The following is a 22,500-nucleotide window of genomic DNA, read 5'->3' as shown; positions in this document are numbered from 1 at the left end:
CCCAAGCTGAACAGTGAGAGATTCAGGACAGATAAAAGAAAATTGGCCGCTGTACTGTAGGAATACAATGCTGGATGGATTCAATTTTTTAGTCTAATCTAGCATGACTTTTCTTAGTAGAAATTCCATCTATGTTAGAATTTTGTTATATTTAACAAGATAATTGCATAAGAAGGCACTTCCCAATGTTGGAGTAAAAAGAAGCCAAAGGCAAAGGTAGAACCAGGCAATCTTCAAAACGGAATATTTACAAAAGTTTATTTACAGTGCCAAGGTGCCGCCTACGCATTTCGAACGCAAACTGCGCTCTTCCTCAGGGCTGTTATCTAAAATATAATATAAATAAAAAAGTCCTTTGAATCATAATATTTACAGAGGTGTTTTACAAGTTTATGTACCTAAAAATACTTTAAAAAACTTATGTATATCCAGACATATAAATTGTAATCAAAAGGTCCCTATAAATCTCACCTCCTTTAGTATGTCAGTCTAGCAGTGTTCTGCAGACAACTTAACAAACTCTGTAAGTAAACTCTGATGTTTGCATTTGTAACATAGATATTTACTCCTGGTTGGTATATTTTTGTATATATACTTTAATTAACTGAATGATGATGTATTACACCTTTTGATTACAATTTATATGTCTGGATATACATAAGTTTTTTTAAAGTATTTTTAGGTACATAAACTTGTAAAACGCCTCTATTTGTAAATATTATGATTCAAAGGACTTTTTTATATTATATTTTAGATAACAGCCCTGAGGAAGAGTGCAGTTTGCGTTCGAAACGCGTAGGCGGCACCTTGGCACTGTAAATAAACTTTTGTAAATATTCTGTTTTGAAGATCGCCTGGTTCTACCTTTGCCTTTGGCTTCTTTTTACTCCCCCACGGGGTTTTCCTTGCTTTTGCACTTCCCAATGTTGGCCTGGTTTGCACATAATGCTAACCAACGTATGGGTTGTAGAATTCTGTGTTGTCATGATGTGTGTTAACCATGAACAACCCAGAAAGAAAACCCATGGCTTGTTGTTTGGGTTATGAACTCTGGCTTGTTTAAACCATGGGTTATCATTATGTATGAATCCAGAATTGTAGATTATTCATGGCTTATTTCACTAGGCTACAGTGATGGAAGATAAAAGCGATAAAAAAACCAAAAACCTAACCACTTTACATACCAGTACTACAGCCTCACAAAGGCATTTAGGATACAGTGAGGAAGTTGGTGAAGGATGAGGGAAATTGAGAAAACAAATGACAGGGATTGAGAAGATAAAAATGGTTTGCTTCATTGTCTGCTAGTCAAACCATGGGTAGTGCAACAATCCAAATCAGGCATACAAAGAAAGTTTCTGAAAGCAGAAAAGAAGAAACATAGGAAACTGCTTTATAAACTGAGTCATCACCTTGGTCTTCCAGCTCACTGGTCCATTCAGCTCAGTGGTTCTTCAGAGTTTCAGACAGAGATGTCTTCCAATCCATACCTGGAGATGCTGATGACTCAGACTGGAGACTGAACCTGGGAGCTTCTGTATGGAAACCATGTGCTGTGCCACTGATCTATACCAGAAATATGTCTGGCATACCACCTCTTCATCTTTCCTCAACTGACAGATCTTGAATATAGGATTGTACCTTAGGCATGAATGATATGAACAGCAAAATAACTCCTTTCTGTTGCCAATGGAGATTCAGTATCTTTGCCTCCGGAGGCGTACGTGTCTAAGAAAGGAGATTAGTAGAAATGAGTGTAAATTATTGCTTCAGCACTTCAGACTTTCAGCATACGTTGAGAAATGCGTGGAAGTCTGATTTGTCAGGTTTCAAGATTTAAAGGCTGAGGGTAAAAATACTGGAGGAATTGTTGGTATAGGGCACTGGGCATGGAGGTATATACCTCTAGTGCCACACGCACTTAAAAGTTCACAAGTGAGAAACTATGGCATGCTAGGGGCATGTTTGTCTTTTCTATGCTGTTTCTGTATTTTGGGGGCATGTGTTCTGTGTGGAATTTGGGAGCTATTCAGCTGGCATTGCAGCGATATATTATTTATGTTTACATTGTTCTGATATTATATGTACGCTGCCCAGAGATCCCAGTGATATAGGGTGGGATACAAATGTTTTAATAAATCAGTCAATCTCTGATCCTTGACTAATATGATTACAGGATTTGTTCTGCCCATGATTCCCCCCCCCCAGTCATACCATCTTCTTACACAATAGAACAGTTCTTTTAACACAATACATTAAATAATATTTCTCTATGTTGGGTATCCTTTTTTTCTGGAAGAAAGTGATGATAGATTTAAAGTGCTTTAAATTGTATACCAGTTTTTTTCACCCTCAGCTAAAATCATAAATCTTTGAACCAGTTTATAAATTGTGGCAAACTGCTTTTTAAGGCAGACATATTATGTTGCTACTAGGCAATATGTATCAGAATGCCCCCTCTAAGCTTTCTAATTTGACCCTCTGCAACAAAATCATCTGGAAAAAAAAGACTTTTCATATCCTCTCAGCTTTTGGAAGTCAACTATACTGTATTATGGGAACTATAATGTTTAGTTCAAAATGCTTAACCATCATGGCTTAGCATGTTGTCTAAACAGGCCATTAGGTCCCATTGAACATAGTGGGACTTACTTCTGAGTAAACATGACTGCACTGCCTTTAAACCCTCATAAGATCTTAGCCTGCTAAATGCTAATACAATTCTGCATCCTTCCCAACATTGTAAAACTTGAAGCATATCGATCATGAGGAAATGAAATATATGCAATGTGGCTGTAGTGGGAAGGTGCTCAAGGAGAAAACGTCTTGAAAATGGCTGAATTAAATGTGCAAACTGTTTATTTTATTAGACTTAGCATTACTTTACACCAGAAAACTGCAGCCTGCTGTCACACTGACTGATTCAGACCAATAAAACTGTCTGAGAAAAGAGAAAAGAGAAATTATGAATTAGAAAAAAAAGCCACTTACTCAGCCGTTCTGCAAAAGTACTGCACAGAAGCATCTGCATGTAGTTGAAACAGATACGGGGTTTCAATGACAGTACTAGCAAGCGTGAGGCCATATTTGCACAACTCCATTTAAGGTAAATGGAGATTCCATAGGAGGGACATAAAATTGTTGTGTGTGCAGTTTTGTGTTACTTCCAATAAAGAAGTCTAGAAATCCACTTTGAAGAGAACAGAACAAGTAATTTAGAAGAGAGGGAGAAAGGAGCCACATGGATAGGGATACCAGAGGAATCTTTTTGGTGGGCTTTGGCCCCTGGACTTCAGTTGGTTTTCTGCTAGCTGACCTGACTTGGCCTGCAGCAAGTCAGCCCAGCTAGCGGATTTTCAGTGATTCTTAATTCACACAAATTACAACTGCAATTTACATAAATTACACAAATATGCACAACTTTTAGCTGTGATTTGCACAAAGTTGCATAATTTGCACAATTTTGTGGACATAATTTGCACAAATTTCTCTGTGCGCAAATTACAGCTGGCACTTAGGCCTAATGTACAACAAGCAGGATGTTGCACTATGAAAGCGGTATATAAAAGGCAGGAGCCACATCAAGCAGGATATAGCACTATGAAAGTGGTATATGGTATGTGTCAATGGGCCCCAACAGTTGTCAATGCTCTTCAATACCACTATAAAGCAGTGGTGTGGCTCCTGCCTTTTATATACTGCTTTCATAACACTTTCATAGTGCTATATCCTGCTTGGTATAGATTAGGCCAAAAACATACACAAAAAGTCCTCGGAGTTTGGGGAAAAGCTACGGCTTGGCTTGCAAATGCAAGCTGAGTTGGGCACACCATAGAACTCTGGTGAACTCAAAAAGGGCCTGATTTCCCAGGGATGGCCAACCTTATACTTGGACAAGGAAGGATGGAATCTATAACAGCAAGCAGAACTGTGAGCAGTATTAGCTCAGCAGGTGTTGTGCCTCTGTTTGGGATGGAGGAGTACACAGAACAGCTGCACCTGAGAGTGTTTGGGGAGGGGCCCAGCACATGGGCAAGCAGAAGATATCTGCAGCTTGACCCATATGGCCTCACTCATCAATCAGCCTCTGCATAAAAGGCAAGCCTCAAGCTCAGTTTAGGTGCTGGAAGCAGTTGTTGTTTATGCTTATCCATTGCAGTAAATGGTCCTGCCAGCTCCTGGACCCAGCTTGGATTATTCTTTACTCCAACAATTCTTCAGTGCATCGCAATAGATAGTTTTGCTTTCCTTGGCTTCAGATGGATATCTTTGTCTTATTGACCTTGGACTATTTAATGACCAACTCTAGCTGCTGCTTATCATTCAACTAAAGTGATTGACAACAGCAGGAAAAAATGGTATAACGTGGGAATTCATTTCCCACTGCAGGAAGATCGAAACCTGTACAAAGCCAAGCCAATGTTTTGGGCTGGGATGGGGTGAGATGAGGAATTGGCTGACAACAATGTTTCAGAACATTAGAAGGGGCAGTAGCAGGAATAGAAACCACAGCTCCTGCTGTACAGCACAAAATTCTATCCACATAAACTACTGGAGATGTTCCAGAGATAAGACCTGATATAAGGTCACCTTCTCTCTGCCCCATTCAATTGGACAGTCTTAGTCACATGGCCTGCCTTTAAAGGGGCCCTACACCATAGGTTCCCAGCCATTTTGGACCCATGGGCACATTTGTTAATTTGAGAAACTGATGTGGGCACCACCACAAAATGGCTCCTACCATGGATATGGGTAGTCACATAATAGCCACCACGGGGGCTTCATTAGTCAAAAGTGAGCTAAGGAGGTGTGGGGAGAGGGAGAAAGAGCAAGGCTAGAGCATGGGTAGGAGGGAGAAACAGCAAAGTAAAGAAGGGGAGGGGTAGAAATAGCAAAGCTAAGAGGCTGGGAGGGAGGGGAAAATAGCAAGGCAAAGGTGTAGAGAAGAGCAAGGCTAGAGGCTAGGAGTGGGGGGGGGACCAGTGAGCCAAAGAGGTGTTTGTATGTGCTGGGAGAGAAACAGCGAGGCTAGAAAGGGAAAGAAAGACTACACTAACATTTTCCTGGGATTTTATTTAAAACTTTTTTTTTAAAGTGGCAGGGAGTGGAGAGCTTCATGGGCGTCCTTGGGACTCCTGCCCTAAACACACCTTTAATTAATTGGAGCAGGATGGCACAGAGGAGAGAACCCATGTTCAACCTTTGGTCTCAGGTTCCTAGGAAAAGGGGCTGGAATTCTATATCTGCACAGTACAGCCCACCGGAGTGAGCAATGTTCATCAATGGCTCATTCAGACGGCCCACAGCTATATTTTTTTTAGCTCAGCGCCAGTCAGCAGAGTATATATTTAATTTTATTTATTTAAAATATTCCTTGGCTGTCTTTTGGGGCAAGCCCCCTCCCAAAGTGGCTTACAGCAATAAAATACAGAACCTCACCCATGTTCTTTTGATTACGTCTAGTTGTTGTCCATTGCCTCAGCAGCCCTTGTTACATTCCTTGCCTCCACTTTTCTTTTAACTGCCTGCTTTGATCACATTAGCAGAGACCAAAGGGATGGTGAGTTGTGTGTGTGTGGGGTGGGGATGCTACTTACACTTGCCAGCACTCTGGTGGCTAGAGCAGGGGTAGGGAATTTGTGGTGCAACGGATGTTGGATTGCACTCCTATAGCCAAGGTCATCCATCAGCATCTGAAGAACCACATGTTAACCACTCCTGGTCTAGAGTTTAGACAAGATGATGACTTCCAGCTAGGGAGTGGAGCAGAAGCAGCAGACACTCATGGGGTTCTAGGTGTCCCCTCTTGAAGAGTGCTGAGGCAAGTAGCACACAGGGCGGAAGTGATGCCTACAGGACAAGCCCGAGATGTTTTTTCTGCTTGAGGCAATGGATTAAGTGGTGTCCCCTTACCATTTCATGTACAGAAGCCAGCTGGATTAACAGTTGAATGTTAATTCAGCACTAGTAACAACATAGTGTCCTCCACTGCATTGAGCCAACAGGCTAATCAAGGGGCCCCTGGACTGGCTGTATGGCAGACACAGCCTGTCCTCTAACAAAGAGGCATGCATGGCAGCTCAGGAGAAATAGTTAGGGAGGCAGCTGCTGCCATTACCCAGCCTTTGCTGCCTGAGACGGTGGCTTCATCCTGCCTAATGGTAGGGCTGGCCCTGGATACCTACCAGCTAACTCTCAGTGTAACAGAGAGCTGAAACAGTTAAAGCTTTTGTTGACAAGCAATCAATTGTAGAGCTAGGTTTGAAAGCAGTATGAATAAATTTGGGTTTGTGTGTGTTGGCGTTTTCATTTTTCTTATTACAGTGCCCTTGAAATCGGCATGATGGACAGCAGAGTAACCGGTACACCTTTTCTCCATCGCTGCACCTCCATCCTGGGTACAGCCAAAATGGTAGCATTACTGTGCGTAAAGCAGCTTTGAAAAGGGTAGGAGCCCTGCCAGAACAAAAGAATGGGAACCCCACAGAGAGCAGCTAATTTCTCCCTGCTGGAGGCTCTTGATGGTCTGCATGGCTCAGTGAGAGGTTGGATAGATAATATTATTTGGCCCTGTGCATGCTGAAGGGCTGCTGGTTGCCTGTGGAGACAAAATGAACATGGGGATAATCATGGGTAAGAGGTTGCAGTTCCTACAAAGAGCTCCTTTGATTAGATGCTGAATAAGTAATCGAGAGGGTGCTACCTCCTAGCCGCCTTCTCATTCTGCATGCCTTATTATTTATTTATTTATTTATTTATTTATTTATTTATATAGCACCATCAATGTACATGGTGCTGTACAGAGTAAAACAATAAATAGCAAAACCCTGCCACATAGGCTTACATTCTAATAAAATCATAATAAAACAATAAGAAAGGGAAGAGAATGCACCAAACAGGCACAGGGTAGAGTAAAACTAACAGTATAAAAGTCAGAACAAAATCAAGTTTTAATACTTCTTTCCACTTTCCCATTAAGTGTGCAACCACCCTGCTGCTATTTCCATTGATATCTCTGCATAGTGTTTTTTATGGAAGGATGCCTACTTGGCCATCTACTGGCATGAGTTTCAAGCACCTCCATTGGTAGGACTAAGACATAAACCATCCATAATGGAGATCCAGTTTTATGGTGGGAATCCTGAGATCAAGGGGGAAAGGAATGAAGCTGGCTTTGGAAAGAGAGGGGGGGCAACATTTATGGAGATAACAAGTTTAAGCTTTAAATTGTGCCTGGTCCAGAGACAGCTCCATAAACTCCATACTGGAGATCAAGAATTGACCTCATATTCCTTCAGCTTGCACTGTGACAGATTAAGTTGATTGGTGATTTGTGTTATTTTAACAGAAGTACTGCTCCATTAAGGAAGACACTGGCCTTAGCTAGACCTAGTGGTCTAGCAGGATGGAGGGGTGAAAATCTTGTGATTTTCTCCTTGTGAGATCTCCCCCGTCAGTTCACACAAGTGTGCGACGACCTCAGATGGAGAAGTGTTGTGCCTGCCATTTTGGGGGGGGGGTTAAAGAGACAGCAGCGCATGAACGTTTGTGCGCAAAAGGTAAGTGATTTTTTTTTAAAAAAAATTACTTTCTCCACTCCCCTCACCCCACTCCTGATGGCCGCAAAGCTCCTGAGGAGTTCTGTGCCCTGTGCACGGGTCCCGGCTCCTCACGAGAAATCGTGAGGAGCCAGGACAAACCGCAGTGCCCGACCACACGTTCCACAGTCTTGGGCAGTCCGAGACTGCAGAAAAACCGGGCCCAAAGGGCAGGGCGAGATTCCAGGGCAAGGGAGGAATCATCCCTCCCTGATCCCAGATCACATGTGTCATGTGAACTCACAGGGACAATCCTGAGGATTGCCCCGGGATTTCGCCCAGTCTAGCTATGGCAAGTGTTTGTTTTCATCTTTGGTTACAGGACTGCAGAAAGTGACTGAATGTTAGGTTAATTAGTGAATCACATCTTTAAAATTATGTTACAGCATTTGCTGGGGAGCATCAATTTTATTTTTTTTAAAAATTGGGAATTGTGGTCTATTATTCATTTTGAATCTTAGCCTACTTTGAAGTAAATGTCCTATTTCTTGTTTGACTCTCAGTTTAGTTTTTTAAAACGTTTACTATGGTTGTTTGGTTACTGTGAGTTTGTTTGGGAGTTGTTTGTACACTCAAGAGGATCCGTTTGGTCAAGGTTCCTCTATCTCATAAATAAGGCAGGACAAACACAGTCTAACATCAACTAATCATAGTAATATATCTTCTGAAGTTTGTCTGGGAGTGGGCTATGTTCTTGACAGGGCTGACGTTTTGCTGTCTAAAGAGAAGGACAAGATATTATAGAGCTGGAAAAAGTGCAGAGAAGGGCAACTAAAATGATTCAGGGGCTGGAGTGTCTTCCCTATGAGGAAAGGTTACATCAACTAGGATTGTTTAGCTTGGGGGAAAAAAGAGGCTAAGGGGAGACATGATAAAGGTGTACAAAATTCTGCATAGTGTGGAGAATGTGGATAGGGAGACATTTTTCTCCCTCTCTCAAAATACTAGAACCTGGGGTCATCCCATGAAACTGATTGGTGGGAAATTCAGGACAAATAAAAGGAAGTACTTCTTCATACAGCACATAATTTAAATGATGGAATTCACTACCATAATATGTAGTGATGGCCACCAATTTGGATGGCTTTAAAAGAGGGTTGAATAAATTCCTGGAGGAGAAGGCTATCAATGGCTACTAGCCCTGATGGTTATGTGCCACCTCCAGTATTCAAGGCAGTAAGCCTGTGTGCACCAGTTGCTGGGGAACATGGGTGGGAGGGTGATGTTGCACCGTGTCCTGCTTGTTGGTCCCTGGCTGATGGCTGGTTGGCCACTGTGTGAACAGAGTGCTGGACTAGATGGATCCTTGGACTGATCCAGCATGGCACTTCTTACGTTCTTATATGGCGCTCCTCCCATTCCATGTACAAAAGTAAACTGCACAGGAAGATGAATCTTTCTCTGACATTGGCAATAGGACAGGATCCTCCAACACCCCTGAAGGTAGGGGAGTGAGTGTAGGGAAGTCTGAGTTCCCCATAGCTCTCTTCCCCACCATTTTGCTGTCACCTCTCAGGATTTGCTGCTTAAGGCAACTAACTCACTCTCCCTAATTGTAAGAACAACCCTTGTTCTTGCATTAGTTGGATGATGTGGGAGGCACAACAAGACCACTCCTTCCCATAATATCAAGTTGCGTGAGAAATCTGGGACCTGCATCATGAGCCCATTGTAGCTCCTCACCACACAGTATGAACCCAGTTTTTCAAGGAATTGACACTGGTAGGGGAACAGCAGGAGCACGGGCTGTTCGATAAAGGTCATGCTTTATTGTATGCAGAAGATTCCAGGTTGAATATCTACCATTTGCATCTCTAGTTCAAGGATCTAATAGCAAGTGATGTGAAAGACCACTGCTGAAAATCCTGGAGAGCAGCTATTATTCAGTAAATAGTCAGTAGTCAATACAGACAAATGCCCAATTCACACATAACAAGAAGCCACTCTGGATGAATTTTCCTGCGGGCCTCTTGTCGTAGCTATGGCAGCCATTTTGAATAACTTTGCAACCCAAAGACAGAACAAAGCTGATGTTTCTCTTTAAATCACCAGTAAAAAACACTAGTCATCTGGTGTTTACTGATCTTAATGCAAATTCTGATCTACAAATTCCACAGTGCAATATTTATTTATTTATTTATTTTATTACATTTATATACCGCCCCCCAGCCGAAGCTCTCTGGGCGGTTTACAACAATTAAAAATAGTAAACATTAAAAGTACACAAAATTTTTAAAAAACATAAAAACAACAACAGTATCCATTTAAAACAACAATTCTGGGGTCCATTAAAAACAAACTTAACGTTCTTAAATGCTGCTTAAAATGCCTGGGAGAAGAGAAAGGTCTTGACCTGGCGCTGGAAAGATAACAACGTTGGCGCCAGGCGAGCCTTATCGGGAAGATCATTCCACAGTCAGGGGGCAACCACTGAGAAGGCCCTCTCCCTTGTTGCCATCCTCCGAGCTTCCCTCGGAGTAGGCACTCGGAAGAGGACCTTAGATGTTGAGCGCAGTGTACGGGTAGGTTCATGTCGGGAGAGGCGTTCCATCAGGTATTGTGGTCCCAAGCCATGTAGGGCTTTATAGGTTAAAACCAGCACCTTGAATTGGGCTCGGAAACATATAGGCAGCCAATGCAAGCGGGCCAGAATCGGTGTTATATGCTCAAATCTTCCTGTTCCAGCTATCAATCTGGCCGCCACATTTTGCACAAGCTGCAGTTTCCGGACCGTCTTCAAAGACTGCCCCATGTAGAGGGCGTTGCAGTAATCTAATTTGGAAGTTACCAAAGTATGGACAACTGAAGCTAGGTTATCCCTGTCCAGATAGGGGCGTAGCTGGGCCACCAACCGAAGTTGGTAGAAGGCACTCCGTGCCACCGAGGCCACCTGTGCCTCAAGTGACAAAGATGGTTCTAGGAGAACCCCCAAGCTACGAACCTGCTCCTTCAGGGGGAGTGCAACCCCATCCAGAACCTGTTGAACACCCCCCATCCGATCAGAGGATTAGTGAGTGGGAGGAAATTGTGGTGAGTGGGAGGAAATTGTATATGACTTGTGTTTCATTTGTCCTGCAACTTTACATACTGTAGAAGTATGTAAGATTTCACTGTGGTCGGCATAAAGCTCTTGAGCCTGGAAAATGCCTGTACTTCAGTAAAACATATTTCCATCAAAATATTGTAGAGCTGTTTCATTTTGCTTTTATGTTGATTGAAGTGGTTGAAGCTATTGAAAGAATGTTTGCCCTTCATTTCCCCCTAAATATTGCAGGGAATCTGTTATTTGTAAGCTGAGCAGAGAGCTTCAGCAATTAAAATGACAAACAGAGATAGAAGAGAAATCATTTCCTAACAAATAAGCTAAAATGCAAGAAATAAAACATCCTTGGACTGAAAGCAAAAGCTTTAAACCCTTTCCATTTTTGGGGGGTGGGGGTAATATGAGAAGACAAAGATCCATGGAAATAAACTGGGCTTTCAAAAGAGCTAAACAGCTATCACTTTTTCAGGTAAACTTTTTCATGGATCTATGGATCGCAATAAAGAAGTATGGTATGGAAGGTAAACATAGCTTTGGGAGATAATATTTAAAGCTTGTTTTTATAGAGTGTTTTTCATTTTATCGCCATTATCAATCTACAAAGTTTAATGGGAGTCCTTATGAAGGAAATACTTGTAGAAAGTTTTGAAGCTGACCGGAGTAAAAATTGTTTAACTAACCTTCTCTACATAAAAAGAGTGATCTAAATGGAGATGATTTCTGAGGTGATTTGGGCAAAATCTGGATTTTCACAGAATCAAATTAGCTCCTTCCATGGCACACACAAGTAAAGTGCTGTATTCTTCAGAGAAAACCCGTTTTTGCAGAGCAAATGGGAATGGAAGCTGCATTAATTCAGGGTTGGATGAGTAGAAATTAACATCATCAATTGCTTAGGTGTGGGGCAGCCAATGAGTGGAGACTTGCTCCCCTTCCGCTCCTTCCTTGCGTGTTCAATAAACTGCAATGGAAGACTTACTTATGAGCAGACAGTCATGAAAAAAACCCATGTACACACACACTTTTATGAGGCGGGTGGACAGGCAGGCAGCATGAGCTAGCCATACTGTGTGTGTCTGCATTGGTAGAGTTAGGGAGCAGGAGGGGAGGCCAGAAGCAGCCTGAATAAAGAACTGAAATTTGCACACACCTGTGCTCCCGCCCTGTGCTTTGGACCACCCTGTTTCACACCTCTGCCAGTAGGACAACATCATAAGAAGGGCCATGCTGGATCAGACCATGTATCCATCTAGTCCAGCGCTCTTTTCACACAGTGGTCAACTGGTTGTTGGCCAGAGGCCCACAAGCAGGACATGGTGCAACAGCACTTCCCACCCATGTTCCCCAGCAACTGGTGTATGCAGACTTACTGCTTCTGATAGTGATCTTTTATGAGATCCCCTACTATTGCATGTGGCTCAAAGCTTATTCTTTTCACAAGGGGGACTCAGTTGTGATGCCTGGCTGCTAAGTTTATTTGCTGCTACCTCTCTGTTTGGGGGTGGGCATTTTGGCATTCAATCACAGTTGCATTTCTTTCTTTGTTGATTTCTATGAGAAGCTGTCAATTCTGCCCTGTGGGATGTTTAAAAATGGCTTTTCGTATCTGAACCTGGAAATTAGAAGTTTGTCACTTAGCATAGTTCCGATGCAATATTGAATAATGGATGGTTGTTATGAGGCACAATCCTCATGCAAGTGTTCTCCCCCTACTTATTCCCCCTTTGGTACAAGAGGAGGAAGTTTAAAGCTTCTATTTCCAGTTTAGAACTACAAATGTGGGAAGCGGTGGTTTGTCCAAACTAGGATATTAAACCATAGTTTGGTCCATGTTTGTTTGAACTTACGTCAATCAAACAGAAGCTTAATTTTGTGACTGCCTTCACATAGTAATGCTTGAATAACAGAGATTACAAAAGGAGAAAAAAGGGGATTTGGAAAAGGTCTGGGATTATAAATATCCTTCAGAGAAAGGGCACAAAGGAAAAATATTTGTTTTGTTCTGCAGTACCAATATGGATACTGAGGCTGTTGATGACTTGGATGTTTTGTTCCAATCCTTTTCAGGTGCCTTTGCCTGCAAGATGGTGCCATTTGTACAATCCACTGCAATAGTTACTGAGATTCTTACAATGAGCTGCATTGCTGTAGAAAGACACAATGGGATTGTCCACCCTCTAAAAATGAAATGGCAGTACACCAACAGAAGAGCATACACAATGCTTGGTAAGATCCAAGAAACAGCACAAATAAGCCAAGATGAGTATCTCACAATTAGCCATCTTCAACATGCTTGCTAAAGTTAAAACATATGTTGCAGTGTAACATCCCATTTGGATGACTCTATGTGGTGCTGCCTTTGAAAGGTGTTTGGAAACTTCAGCTAGTGCATGCTAGCGAAGATTGTTGATTGGCACCTGTTACAGAGCGTATATAACTCCCTTCTTACAATTCAAAGTGCTGGTTTTGACTTATAGAGCTCTATGCAACTTGAGACCAAGCTAGTTGAAAGACTGTCTTCTCTCATACGAGCCTGTCCAGGTTTCAAGATCTTTGGGGGAGGCCCTCTCTTGCTCTCCCCACCATCAGAGGCATGTTTGGTGGAGACATGAGAGAGGGCCTTCTCCATGGCATTCCCAAGCTCTGGAATTCCCTGCTGAAGGAGGCTAGGCTGGTTCCCTTTTTGTTGTTCGTTCGCCAACAAGCAAATGTGTTTTTATTCAGGCAGGCCTTCAACATGTTAGTTGGTCTGCTGCTGAAGATTTTTTGCTGGTTGGGCACTGTCTGTTCCTTTTGCTGTGTTTTTAATTATGTTTTAGCAGTTTTGTTTTTATGTTTTAATTTATCTGTATTCTACTTTTGTTAGCAGCCTTGAGCGCCATTTTTGGTGGAATGCAGAGTATTATTTTAATAAATATAATACATGTCAGCAGGTCCTGTTTGGCCACCTCACTAATTTACACAAAACTCTTAGTAGGTTAGTTTAATTTAATTTAGTAGGTTACTTTAAAAACACACCAAACCCTTTCTTTATTTTCAGGCATAGTCTGGTTGCTGGCAGCTGTTGTTGGGTCACCTATGTGGCACGTTCAGCGACTAGAGGTATGGTATTTACCTTCAGAAGATGAATATTATGTGCTATTAAAAACTGAACAAGGGTTAAACAGTTTCAAGTATTTGTAAAATATTTTAAATTAGTTCCTTTAGAAACAGGGATTATTCACATACAACTGAGATCTCTATCTGCTGAAGAACAACAGACTATTGCTATAATCAGGCCTCATTGTTAGAACAGAAAAGAGATAATTTCAAGACAAACTACTGCATTAATAGAAGGACCTTTGAGAATAATTTTCCTCTGACCTGACACACTGTCTTAATCAAACACATGGTTTATGTCTGCTGTAATTTACCTCTACCGTTTCTAGCAATAGAACATAATTTTCAGGTGAGTGCACACAGTCCCTTTTAAGGTTACCTTGTTTTTTGTCATAACTTTCCTAGCTGTCTCATTGAGCTTGTTGACTCATGAAGCATTGTGTTCTGTTCTTCAGAAGCTGATTTAAGTCATGGTTTGGCTACTAGGCATTATGTCTTTTTTTTTTTTTTAAAGAAACCACTTTGCAATATGCAATATTAGTTTAGTTTATAGCTCATTGGAAAAATAGTCCTTAAGTGACAAGTAAAGAGACAAATGTTTTGAGTTTCTCGACTTTTCGCAAAGACAGGAAAGTTTAATTGGGTAGTTAGGATCAATCTTTTTCCAAGGGCAGACAAACAAATCAATGGAAAGGTTTGCTCCTGCTTTGCTGTTCTTGTTAGTGGGTAAATGAACCAAGTATGGATAGCTTAGAGTGAGGTCCAAATGTGGAATTATGTTTTCTTCCATCTACATGAGCCAGGATTTGTAAGCCAACAACAAACCCTGGTTTAAACATGGTTTATCAATCCTGGCTTGTTTGGGTACAGTAAAACCCGGTCACACTATGCTATCAATGCTTTGTTTGTTTACCCATTTGTAGGAAGAGTCTAGAGGAGCAAATGCGTTGTGGGCTGCAGGCACTAGCATACCACTTGTTCCCACTGTGGTTTAATAAATCACAATTCCTGGTGAAAAGTGTGGAATCAGTCTTATAAGCCAAGGGATCTTGGATAGTGATGCAAGGCTGGGAATGATCCCTCTGCCTGATACCCTGAAGTGTAGATCAGTATTCTGATAGATCAGTAGTCTGAATTACAACAAAGCACTTTAGGTTCATCACTATGATGAAATGTCTACATGTAAGCCTTTGCATATATTTGATTAAACACTGTATGTAGCTTTTCCTTAACCCATTGACAAAAGAAGTACACTTTTCAGTATTAAGCATAACTTCCATTTAATTTGTTTCAGAATAAATATGACTTCCTTTATGAAAAAGAGTATGTTTGCTGCTTGGAAGAATGGGCCAGTCCTGTTCACCAGAAGGTCTATGCTACTTTCATCTTGGTCATTCTCTTCCTTCTCCCACTGATGCTGATGCTCTTGCTCTACAGTAAGATTGGCTATGAGCTGTGGATTAAGAAAAGAGTTGGAGATGCTTCTGTTCTGCAAACCATTCATGGGAATGAAATGTCCAAAATATCACGGTGTGTACTGCTGGCCTTTATTATTCTTAAATTTATTTAGCTGTATTTTGTTTGCTTCTGTAAAGGACCTCTTTCTTGCTTCATTGCGGCCCTTTCTACACCATATTTGTATAGAGGGAGGGACCGGGGAGGATCTCACAATATTTGGATCACGAGATCCTACCCTTAGTCCCAACACGTGCACAACATCCCAGGAGGAAGGAGGGATGTCGCGCCCACCATTTTAAAAAACAAACAAACAGAAGATGAGCGCATGTGTGTCCCAATTAAACGTAAGATTAAAAAAACCATGATGCTGCTCCCCCCTCCACCCCAATGGGCCCGGAGCCTGTTTCCCCGCATTTACTCATGAGGAAGCAGGACTAAGCCAGGATGGACGCCCACACACTTCCCGCAGTCTCCGGATAATTCTGAGAACATGGGAAGAATTGGGTTTTCCCAGGGATTATTTATCTATCCCCGGGAAAACCTGTGCTCATTCCCGCTTGCCCCCAGGAGTCTCTGTGCATCGTTTAGATGCACAGGAACTCAGCCATGACCAGCCTGGATTTTTCAGGCTGGTGTAGAAACGGCCTGAATTTCTAGAATCCATTGAGAATGTCTGCAAGTGTGTAGACAGGGTTATCTTTTCAACAAGGTATACTTAGGGCCAAACTACTTGTTACAAACAAATATTATGTTGTTTCCTCTGTCTGACTGGGTGCTTTCAGTCGTAGCTTTTAATCACAGTGTCACCCTGCCTCATTCACAGCATTTTGCAGGGGTCCAGATGTCATCGTCCCACACTCATAATCTTCCTGTGTTTTCCCACAACTTCTTCCATCCTTTCTTCATACTGCAGGAAAATTGTTAAGGAAAAAAAGACAGAACGGCTGCACAGTGCCTTCTCATTAGTAGCTCTAGGAGCCCTCTGTCTAGAAGCACCTTCGGTCTCCGCAACTGAAATATACAGTTTGTAGTGGTCCTTTTCAAGTAGAGACCTGGTTATATCAGCCTTAGCTAAGTGTACAATCCTGTGCATGATCAGACAGAAAAAAATATAACATATGTCTCCCAGCATGCCTCAGCCAGCCATGTTGGTTGGGGCATGCTGGGAGTTGTAGGACTTTTTCTGTCTAAACATACAACTAAGCACCCGCATAGCTTGGAAAACATGGGAGTTGATTTAGTGCCGCTCCTTTCACTGGAAAATCTTTCCCCCAACCTTGTGTCCTCCAGAGATGTGTTGATCTACATGTACCATCACTCCCAGTCATGATGGCCTTTGGGATAATGGGTATTGTATTCCAACACATTTGAAAGGTACCAGGTTGGGGTAAGCTGCACTTGGGTAATGTGTTAAAATCTACATGATATAGGAGGGGCTGCAGTGTCTTTCTATGCCAGTGTTGCTCCACTTTCTAGAAAGTGTTGGTAACTTCTTTTTCTAATGGTAGCAGAAACTTTTTTGGTTCCTCACCTGAATTGTTTAATTCTGAAATACTCTTTCTCATTGTAAAAGTAGACACATTCTGCTTAGATGTGTAGGGGAATGAAATGTGTAGTACAGCCCATACTTTCTATTTCCTTAACTGGAAAAGTCAGAGACCCATTGGTTAAACATCCCATGGGCAGTCGTGCGTGAGTGGCGGGGAGAGAATGTGCTACCTTTGGTGCACCTGCCACTTCCAGTTTTACTCAGATACCCATGATTGACTCCTTTGTAGGTTGCTTAGCATTTTGTTTGAACCCAGAGTGCTGGGATGTTTAGGGGCTAAACAATTGCGTGAATAACCCATGGTTTATTGTTAGGTTAATTGCCGGGTTGTTTAGCCTCTAAACAGCTCTGCACTTTTGACATGCTAAGCAACCACAAAAGAGCTGATCCTGGCTTGATAAGTAAAAACAGAAGTGATGGGTGCTCTGCAGGCAGCACGTCCATGCTCTCTCACTTGTCCCCAACAACCTATAGGTTGTTTTACCCATGGGTTATCATGTCATGTGAACCAGCCCATAGAATACATACAGATGTATTACCCCAGGTAAGTTCTCTTACCTGTTATAGTTTGATCATACGTATCATCTGCCAAGTGGCAATGGAGTTTTTGCAACACATCTGGTGCAAAGGCATAATAAAATAGTCATGAATATATGAAGATGCCTTATGCTGAATTGGACCATTGGACCATCTTGTCTAATTCTGGCAGCAGTTTTCTTTGGACTTGGAGAAAGGTCTTCTTCGCCAGAACCTGCTACTAAAGAATATTTAGCAAGAGATGCCCAATGGAGACCTTCTGCATGTGCTTTACTACTGACCTATAACAATTCTCTTTCCACATCATCTATATCCCCTCCAGACTCTTATGCTCATCCATAGATTCATCAGAAATTCTCAGTACAAGCATGTTCTCTCTCTCTCTCTCTCTCTCTCTCTCTCTCTCTCTTTCTCTCTCTCTCTCCTTTCAGAAAGAAGAAGCGAGCAATCATTATGATGGTAACTGTTGTGGTTTTGTTCGCCATTTGCTGGGCTCCTTTTCATGTAATGCACATGATGATAGAGTACAGTGAGTAGCTTTTTTTCTGAAATTGTTGTGGTTAGGATTTTTATCAAAGAAGGGAGGAGGAGGGGAAATATTCAAAATGGTACTGGAGTAAAATGCCTGATGCATTTCAGTAAAGACCTTCAGGGACACTGAAATAAATACAGGACTCAACCATAATACAGATTGTTATATACAGGGAACAGGAAATTAGTTTTAATGTGGTCCAACCCAATTTACACTTCTGAACTAATATACAAACTGGAATGCAATTATCCTCTGAATTTTGAGTTCTCTGATTAAAAAAATGCATATAAAAGTGCATAAATTAGGGAAAGTTGCAAACAAAAACGTGTATATTATGGAAAATCTACAAAAAGGTATATATTAGGAGAAATTGCTTGCACAAATGGGTATATTAACGGAAATGCATTTAAAATGCATTGAATTTCCCTATGTACATGTGGACTTTAAAAATTGTTGTGAATCCCTCCAAGTGCTTCAGCTATTGGACTGTATAGAAATGTAACAAATACCATAACATTTGCAAACTGATGCACAGATGGGATGGAACAAACTTGTGCTCGAGTCAATGGAAACGTTTTAGAACGGGAAGCAGATTTGTCTGTTATATACATAATCCCAGTAGAACAACTCGTGTTAAACCTTATTATGCCTTGAAAATATCTTAAGTTAATACATTTTATCAAATTGTAACATTCCATTTCCTAGTACTTCTTTGTGGGCTTTCCTTCCTTCCTTCCTTCCTTCCTTCCTTCCTTCCTTCTTTCTTTCTGTTTGGTGCTGTCCCCTTTCGTTCCTTCCTTCACAGTTTTTTGATTAGCAATTTCCTTGAGTTGCCTAAATTGCCACCTGAATTCTGGTCCTTTTTATCTTGAATTACAGTGCACTCTCTCAGTTAAACTTCATTGTTAAGAGTAAATGAACAGATCATGGGAGTTCACTGAGGTCAACTGTTATGGAGCTTGCTTTAAAAACGTGAATTGTATACGCTGCCAACCACCTACCATCTGCACAGCTTGTACTCTAACAAATTATCCCAAATGCTGCCAAAGCTACCATTTGCACAGCTTGTTCCCCCATGAATTATCCAATTGATTGCAGCTGAAAAGTCCTTGGCTAAACGCATGGTCCAGTTCACACACAATGAGTAGCCACTGTGGGTGAATTTCCCCACAGGATTACTTGTTATGAATATTTTGAATATTCGAGCTATTGTGGGTGCGCCTTATGCTGTTGTTATGTGTGAACCCAGCAATGGTGGGTTTTTGGGGTGGTTAACAAGCCACACACAACCCAAAAATAGACCAAGGGTTCTGGGTGGCTTGTCAACTACCCCAGCAACCCATCCTCGCTGGGTTCACATGTCATGGCAAGCTATGGCACGGAACTGCCATAGCTCAAATATTTTAAATGGCAGCAGCTCCACAACAAGAAGTCCTGCAGGGAAATTCACCCACAGTGGCTTCTCATTACATTTGAACCAGGCCATAGGCTTACCAAGGGTTTTTGAGCTGCAGTCAATTTTAGGTGGAAAACATTTGGATAATTTGTTAGAGTACAAGCCCTGTGAATGGTAGGGGGTTGATGGCGTGGGGACTTCAACATGCTTTCCCAGTTCCCAGATGTTCTACAACACAAGTCTGATTCAGCTTGTGGGTGGGGTTTTTTTGCAAGAAGTTCCAGAATATCTTCAGATGTGTTCAATATAAACCTGCTTCTCCCATCACCCATATGCCAAGTTTTGTGATGGATTTGGGGGGAAATCAAATCTGCATATGTATTTTTGGTGCTGTGGTTGACCACTTGTGTGAAGAAAGACAACATAAAAGGAACAAAGATATCTGGATTTCAATATAATCCAGTGGGATATCACTGGATTTTCCCAATCCAGGGCCACTTTTAGATCAGGCACAATTACTTGCCCTGGGGAACTTCTGTGCCAAGATAACAACAGAATGTTAAGATGGTTTGGTAGAAGCAATGTGGTTAACATAACACGTATCTTAAATAAGATCTTTAGCTGTATAAAAATGGCCCTTTTTCGTGGTCTGTTTATGAATATGTTGGAGAAAGGACATGTGTTAGTTGGGAGCTATTTGAGACACTTCTGCCACATCAGTGGGCCAGACACCTGGCAGAAATTATCACAGCGAATGATGACAGCTTATAGAAACAGTCTTTCAGTGTAGAATTGTTCCTCCTGACTAATGGAACATTCATGTTCGCTGCCTTGGGTTCCTTGGAGGAAAAAAGGTGGGGTATAAATGCAATAAATAAATAAATAAAATATAAATATGTACCCTTGGCATTTAAATTCCTTTTGACCAATGCAAAGCAATTTGAAACTTTTAGCAACTAGTGCCCAATCAGATTCCTGTCCTGCTGTTAGCCAATCCATAAAAACTATCTCAGGAGTCTGTACGACTACAAAATCTTTTCACATTTCTTAGGAGATTAACAGTGCAATTCTAACAGTGCAAAATCAGAGTGGAGAAGTGCCTCATCGGAGCTCTGCTCTGAAATTCGGAGTGGAGCACACCCGCACTGCACACCCCTAATAAATAATGCTTGTCATTGCAAATGTAGTTTTTGATATATATTTCCCTCTCTCTAGGTAATTTTGAAAGGGAGTATGATGATGTCACCATTAAGATGATCTTTGGTATAGTTCAGGTAATTGGATTTTCCAATTCCATTTGCAACCCCATCGTGTATGCATTTATGAATGAGAACTTCAAGAAAAACTTCCTCTCAGCCATTTGCTTTTGTATTATAAAAGAAAACCAGTCCCCATCCAGGCGGCATGGAAACTTGGGGATTACAATGATACAGCAAAAGGAAGGAGTATGTCGGAGAGAGCCAGTCTCCATGGAAGAGAGCAGAAGAGAAGCATTCAGTGAAGGAAACATTGAAGTGAAATTCTGTGATCAGCCCTTTGCTAAAAAGAACTCCAGAAGGCACCTTGCTCTGTTTACATCTGAACCCGCTGGGCAGACTTCAGTGGGACGTTAACACAATGGGTGCTGCTTTGGCTCCATGATGGAGTACTTCCTTTTGTTCTAATGTTTATAACTGGTTGAACCTTATACTAGGCTTGGTCAATTCAGAGGCTCTTCCAGTTTCCAGTTCAGGCTATTGACATCAGGGACTGTACGTTTGGAGGTTGTATCCTCAAGAACTGGATTTCAGTGAAGTGATCAATGGCATCAATCTCGTCCTGACAGTGAGCTAAGAACCCATTCAGCCAACTCTTCTACATCTCTTACAATCAGCATAATATCGATGTTGATTTCTACCACTGGGGAATGAGTAGTAGGGGTGTGCACTCTGCCCCAGAATTATCTGGTAACTGTGAATATCCATGGAGCATTCAATTTTCCAGAGTGGAGATTGGCTGCTTCTAAACCCATCAAATAATATCAGAGTGGAGATGTGCCCAATCGATGTTTCCAACGTCTCTGAAATTATTCAACCATTTTCTGTGTGTGGCTGTGTGTCTACTTGAAAACCTCCCAATAGGGAACATGGGGTGATGGGGTGGGGAAGTTTTGATAATTGATGTTACTGACATCTGTAGCTAACCAATTACGAATTGTCACAACACTGGCTGTGATTGTATTCTGTTCTCCTTTAATTGCACTGTTAGGGGAGGGAATTTTTCTCACAGTCCTTGATTCCACACATTCATTGCTGTTCTTGGTCTTGCAGCATTCATTTCAGTCAGAGAGAGAGAGAGAGAGATTCTTTTATCTTTGCGCACACAGTGCAAAGTGAGATAGGGTGTGCGTTTGTTTGCAAAGGAGGAGAGAGAGGAAGAGAGAGAGATATCTATGAGATCTCAAGACAAATCTGTTTCTTTCCAGAGAGAGAAGGAGAGAGAGAGGGACCTGTTCCACCCCCAGGGTGTGCGTGTGTGCCTGCCTGTTCTGTTAAAGCTTTTTCCTCCAATGTGCCTGCAGGGCTGGGTTGTATGATTATTATTAAATTATTATTATTTCCCCTTAATGGTTTGACATGCTGTAGCTCTCCTTCCTCAAAGTTGAGCCTTCCCAGCAGCACTTGGCTTCAAAGTTACAAGTGTCTTCTTCTTGTATGTTTGTGTGTTTAGGTTTGTGCAGTGCACACAAGCAATACACAATAAAGCACACCGATAACATTCCATCATGAGGCATAGGAAACACTGACTGCTGCTGCTGTGCTGGTTCTGGCCATAGGGGGAGAGGGAGTGCAGGGCTGGTTGGTTGGTGGCACCTTTCTGCTTGGACTCATAGAAGTCAGCCACAGTGTGAAAGTGCTGCTGGGCTGGCATCGTCAGTGAGTAAGCTTCTACACCTGAGTCAGGCAGGTTGTTTATTTCTCAGTTAAACTATTGGCTGGCTGGGCTTCCAGTGCAGCCAATAGGACCCCTCCTCATCATCCTCGTCCTCCTCCCATGTAGGAAAGCTGTTGTTGTTGCCTTGACTCACTCCAATGTGCCTGACCGACAGTGGGAAAGGGGTGCCTTCTCCTCCTTCTCCTGCAAGCTTCCTGTTCTCTCTGAGGTTGGGCAAGCTGTGTGCTGCTGTTGTGGCATTTATTAATATATTTACCTTTTTATTATTGTGCTAAGTGCTTTCCTGCTGCTTCATTTCCCTCTCCCCCATGAGAGGTGCATGAGAGAAGACATTTGAGTTCAGACTTTAAAAAA

General features: G+C 41.9%; 1 protein-coding gene across 1 annotated transcript in view; it reads left to right on the top strand.

The window, feature by feature from the left end:
* QRFPR (pyroglutamylated RFamide peptide receptor) overlaps positions 1–20,825 on the top strand; it is a 33,976-nt gene extending 13,151 nt beyond the window's left edge. The window contains exons 2-6 of the mRNA XM_063136111.1: positions 12,709–12,867; positions 13,682–13,743; positions 15,035–15,270; positions 17,716–17,813; positions 20,428–20,825. Of these exons, the coding sequence (XP_062992181.1) occupies positions 12,709–12,867; positions 13,682–13,743; positions 15,035–15,270; positions 17,716–17,813; positions 20,428–20,825 (953 nt within the window). The remainder of the gene's footprint in view (positions 1–12,708; positions 12,868–13,681; positions 13,744–15,034; positions 15,271–17,715; positions 17,814–20,427) is intronic.
* The last annotated feature ends 1,675 nt before the right edge of the window (positions 20,826–22,500 follow it).

Source organism: Elgaria multicarinata, chromosome 10 (genome assembly GCF_023053635.1).
Source record: "Elgaria multicarinata webbii isolate HBS135686 ecotype San Diego chromosome 10, rElgMul1.1.pri, whole genome shotgun sequence".
Taxonomy (NCBI): Eukaryota; Metazoa; Chordata; class Lepidosauria; order Squamata; family Anguidae; genus Elgaria; species Elgaria multicarinata.
The sequence above is the reverse complement of the archived record's forward strand: the minus strand, read 5'-3'. Positions and strand labels throughout refer to the sequence as shown.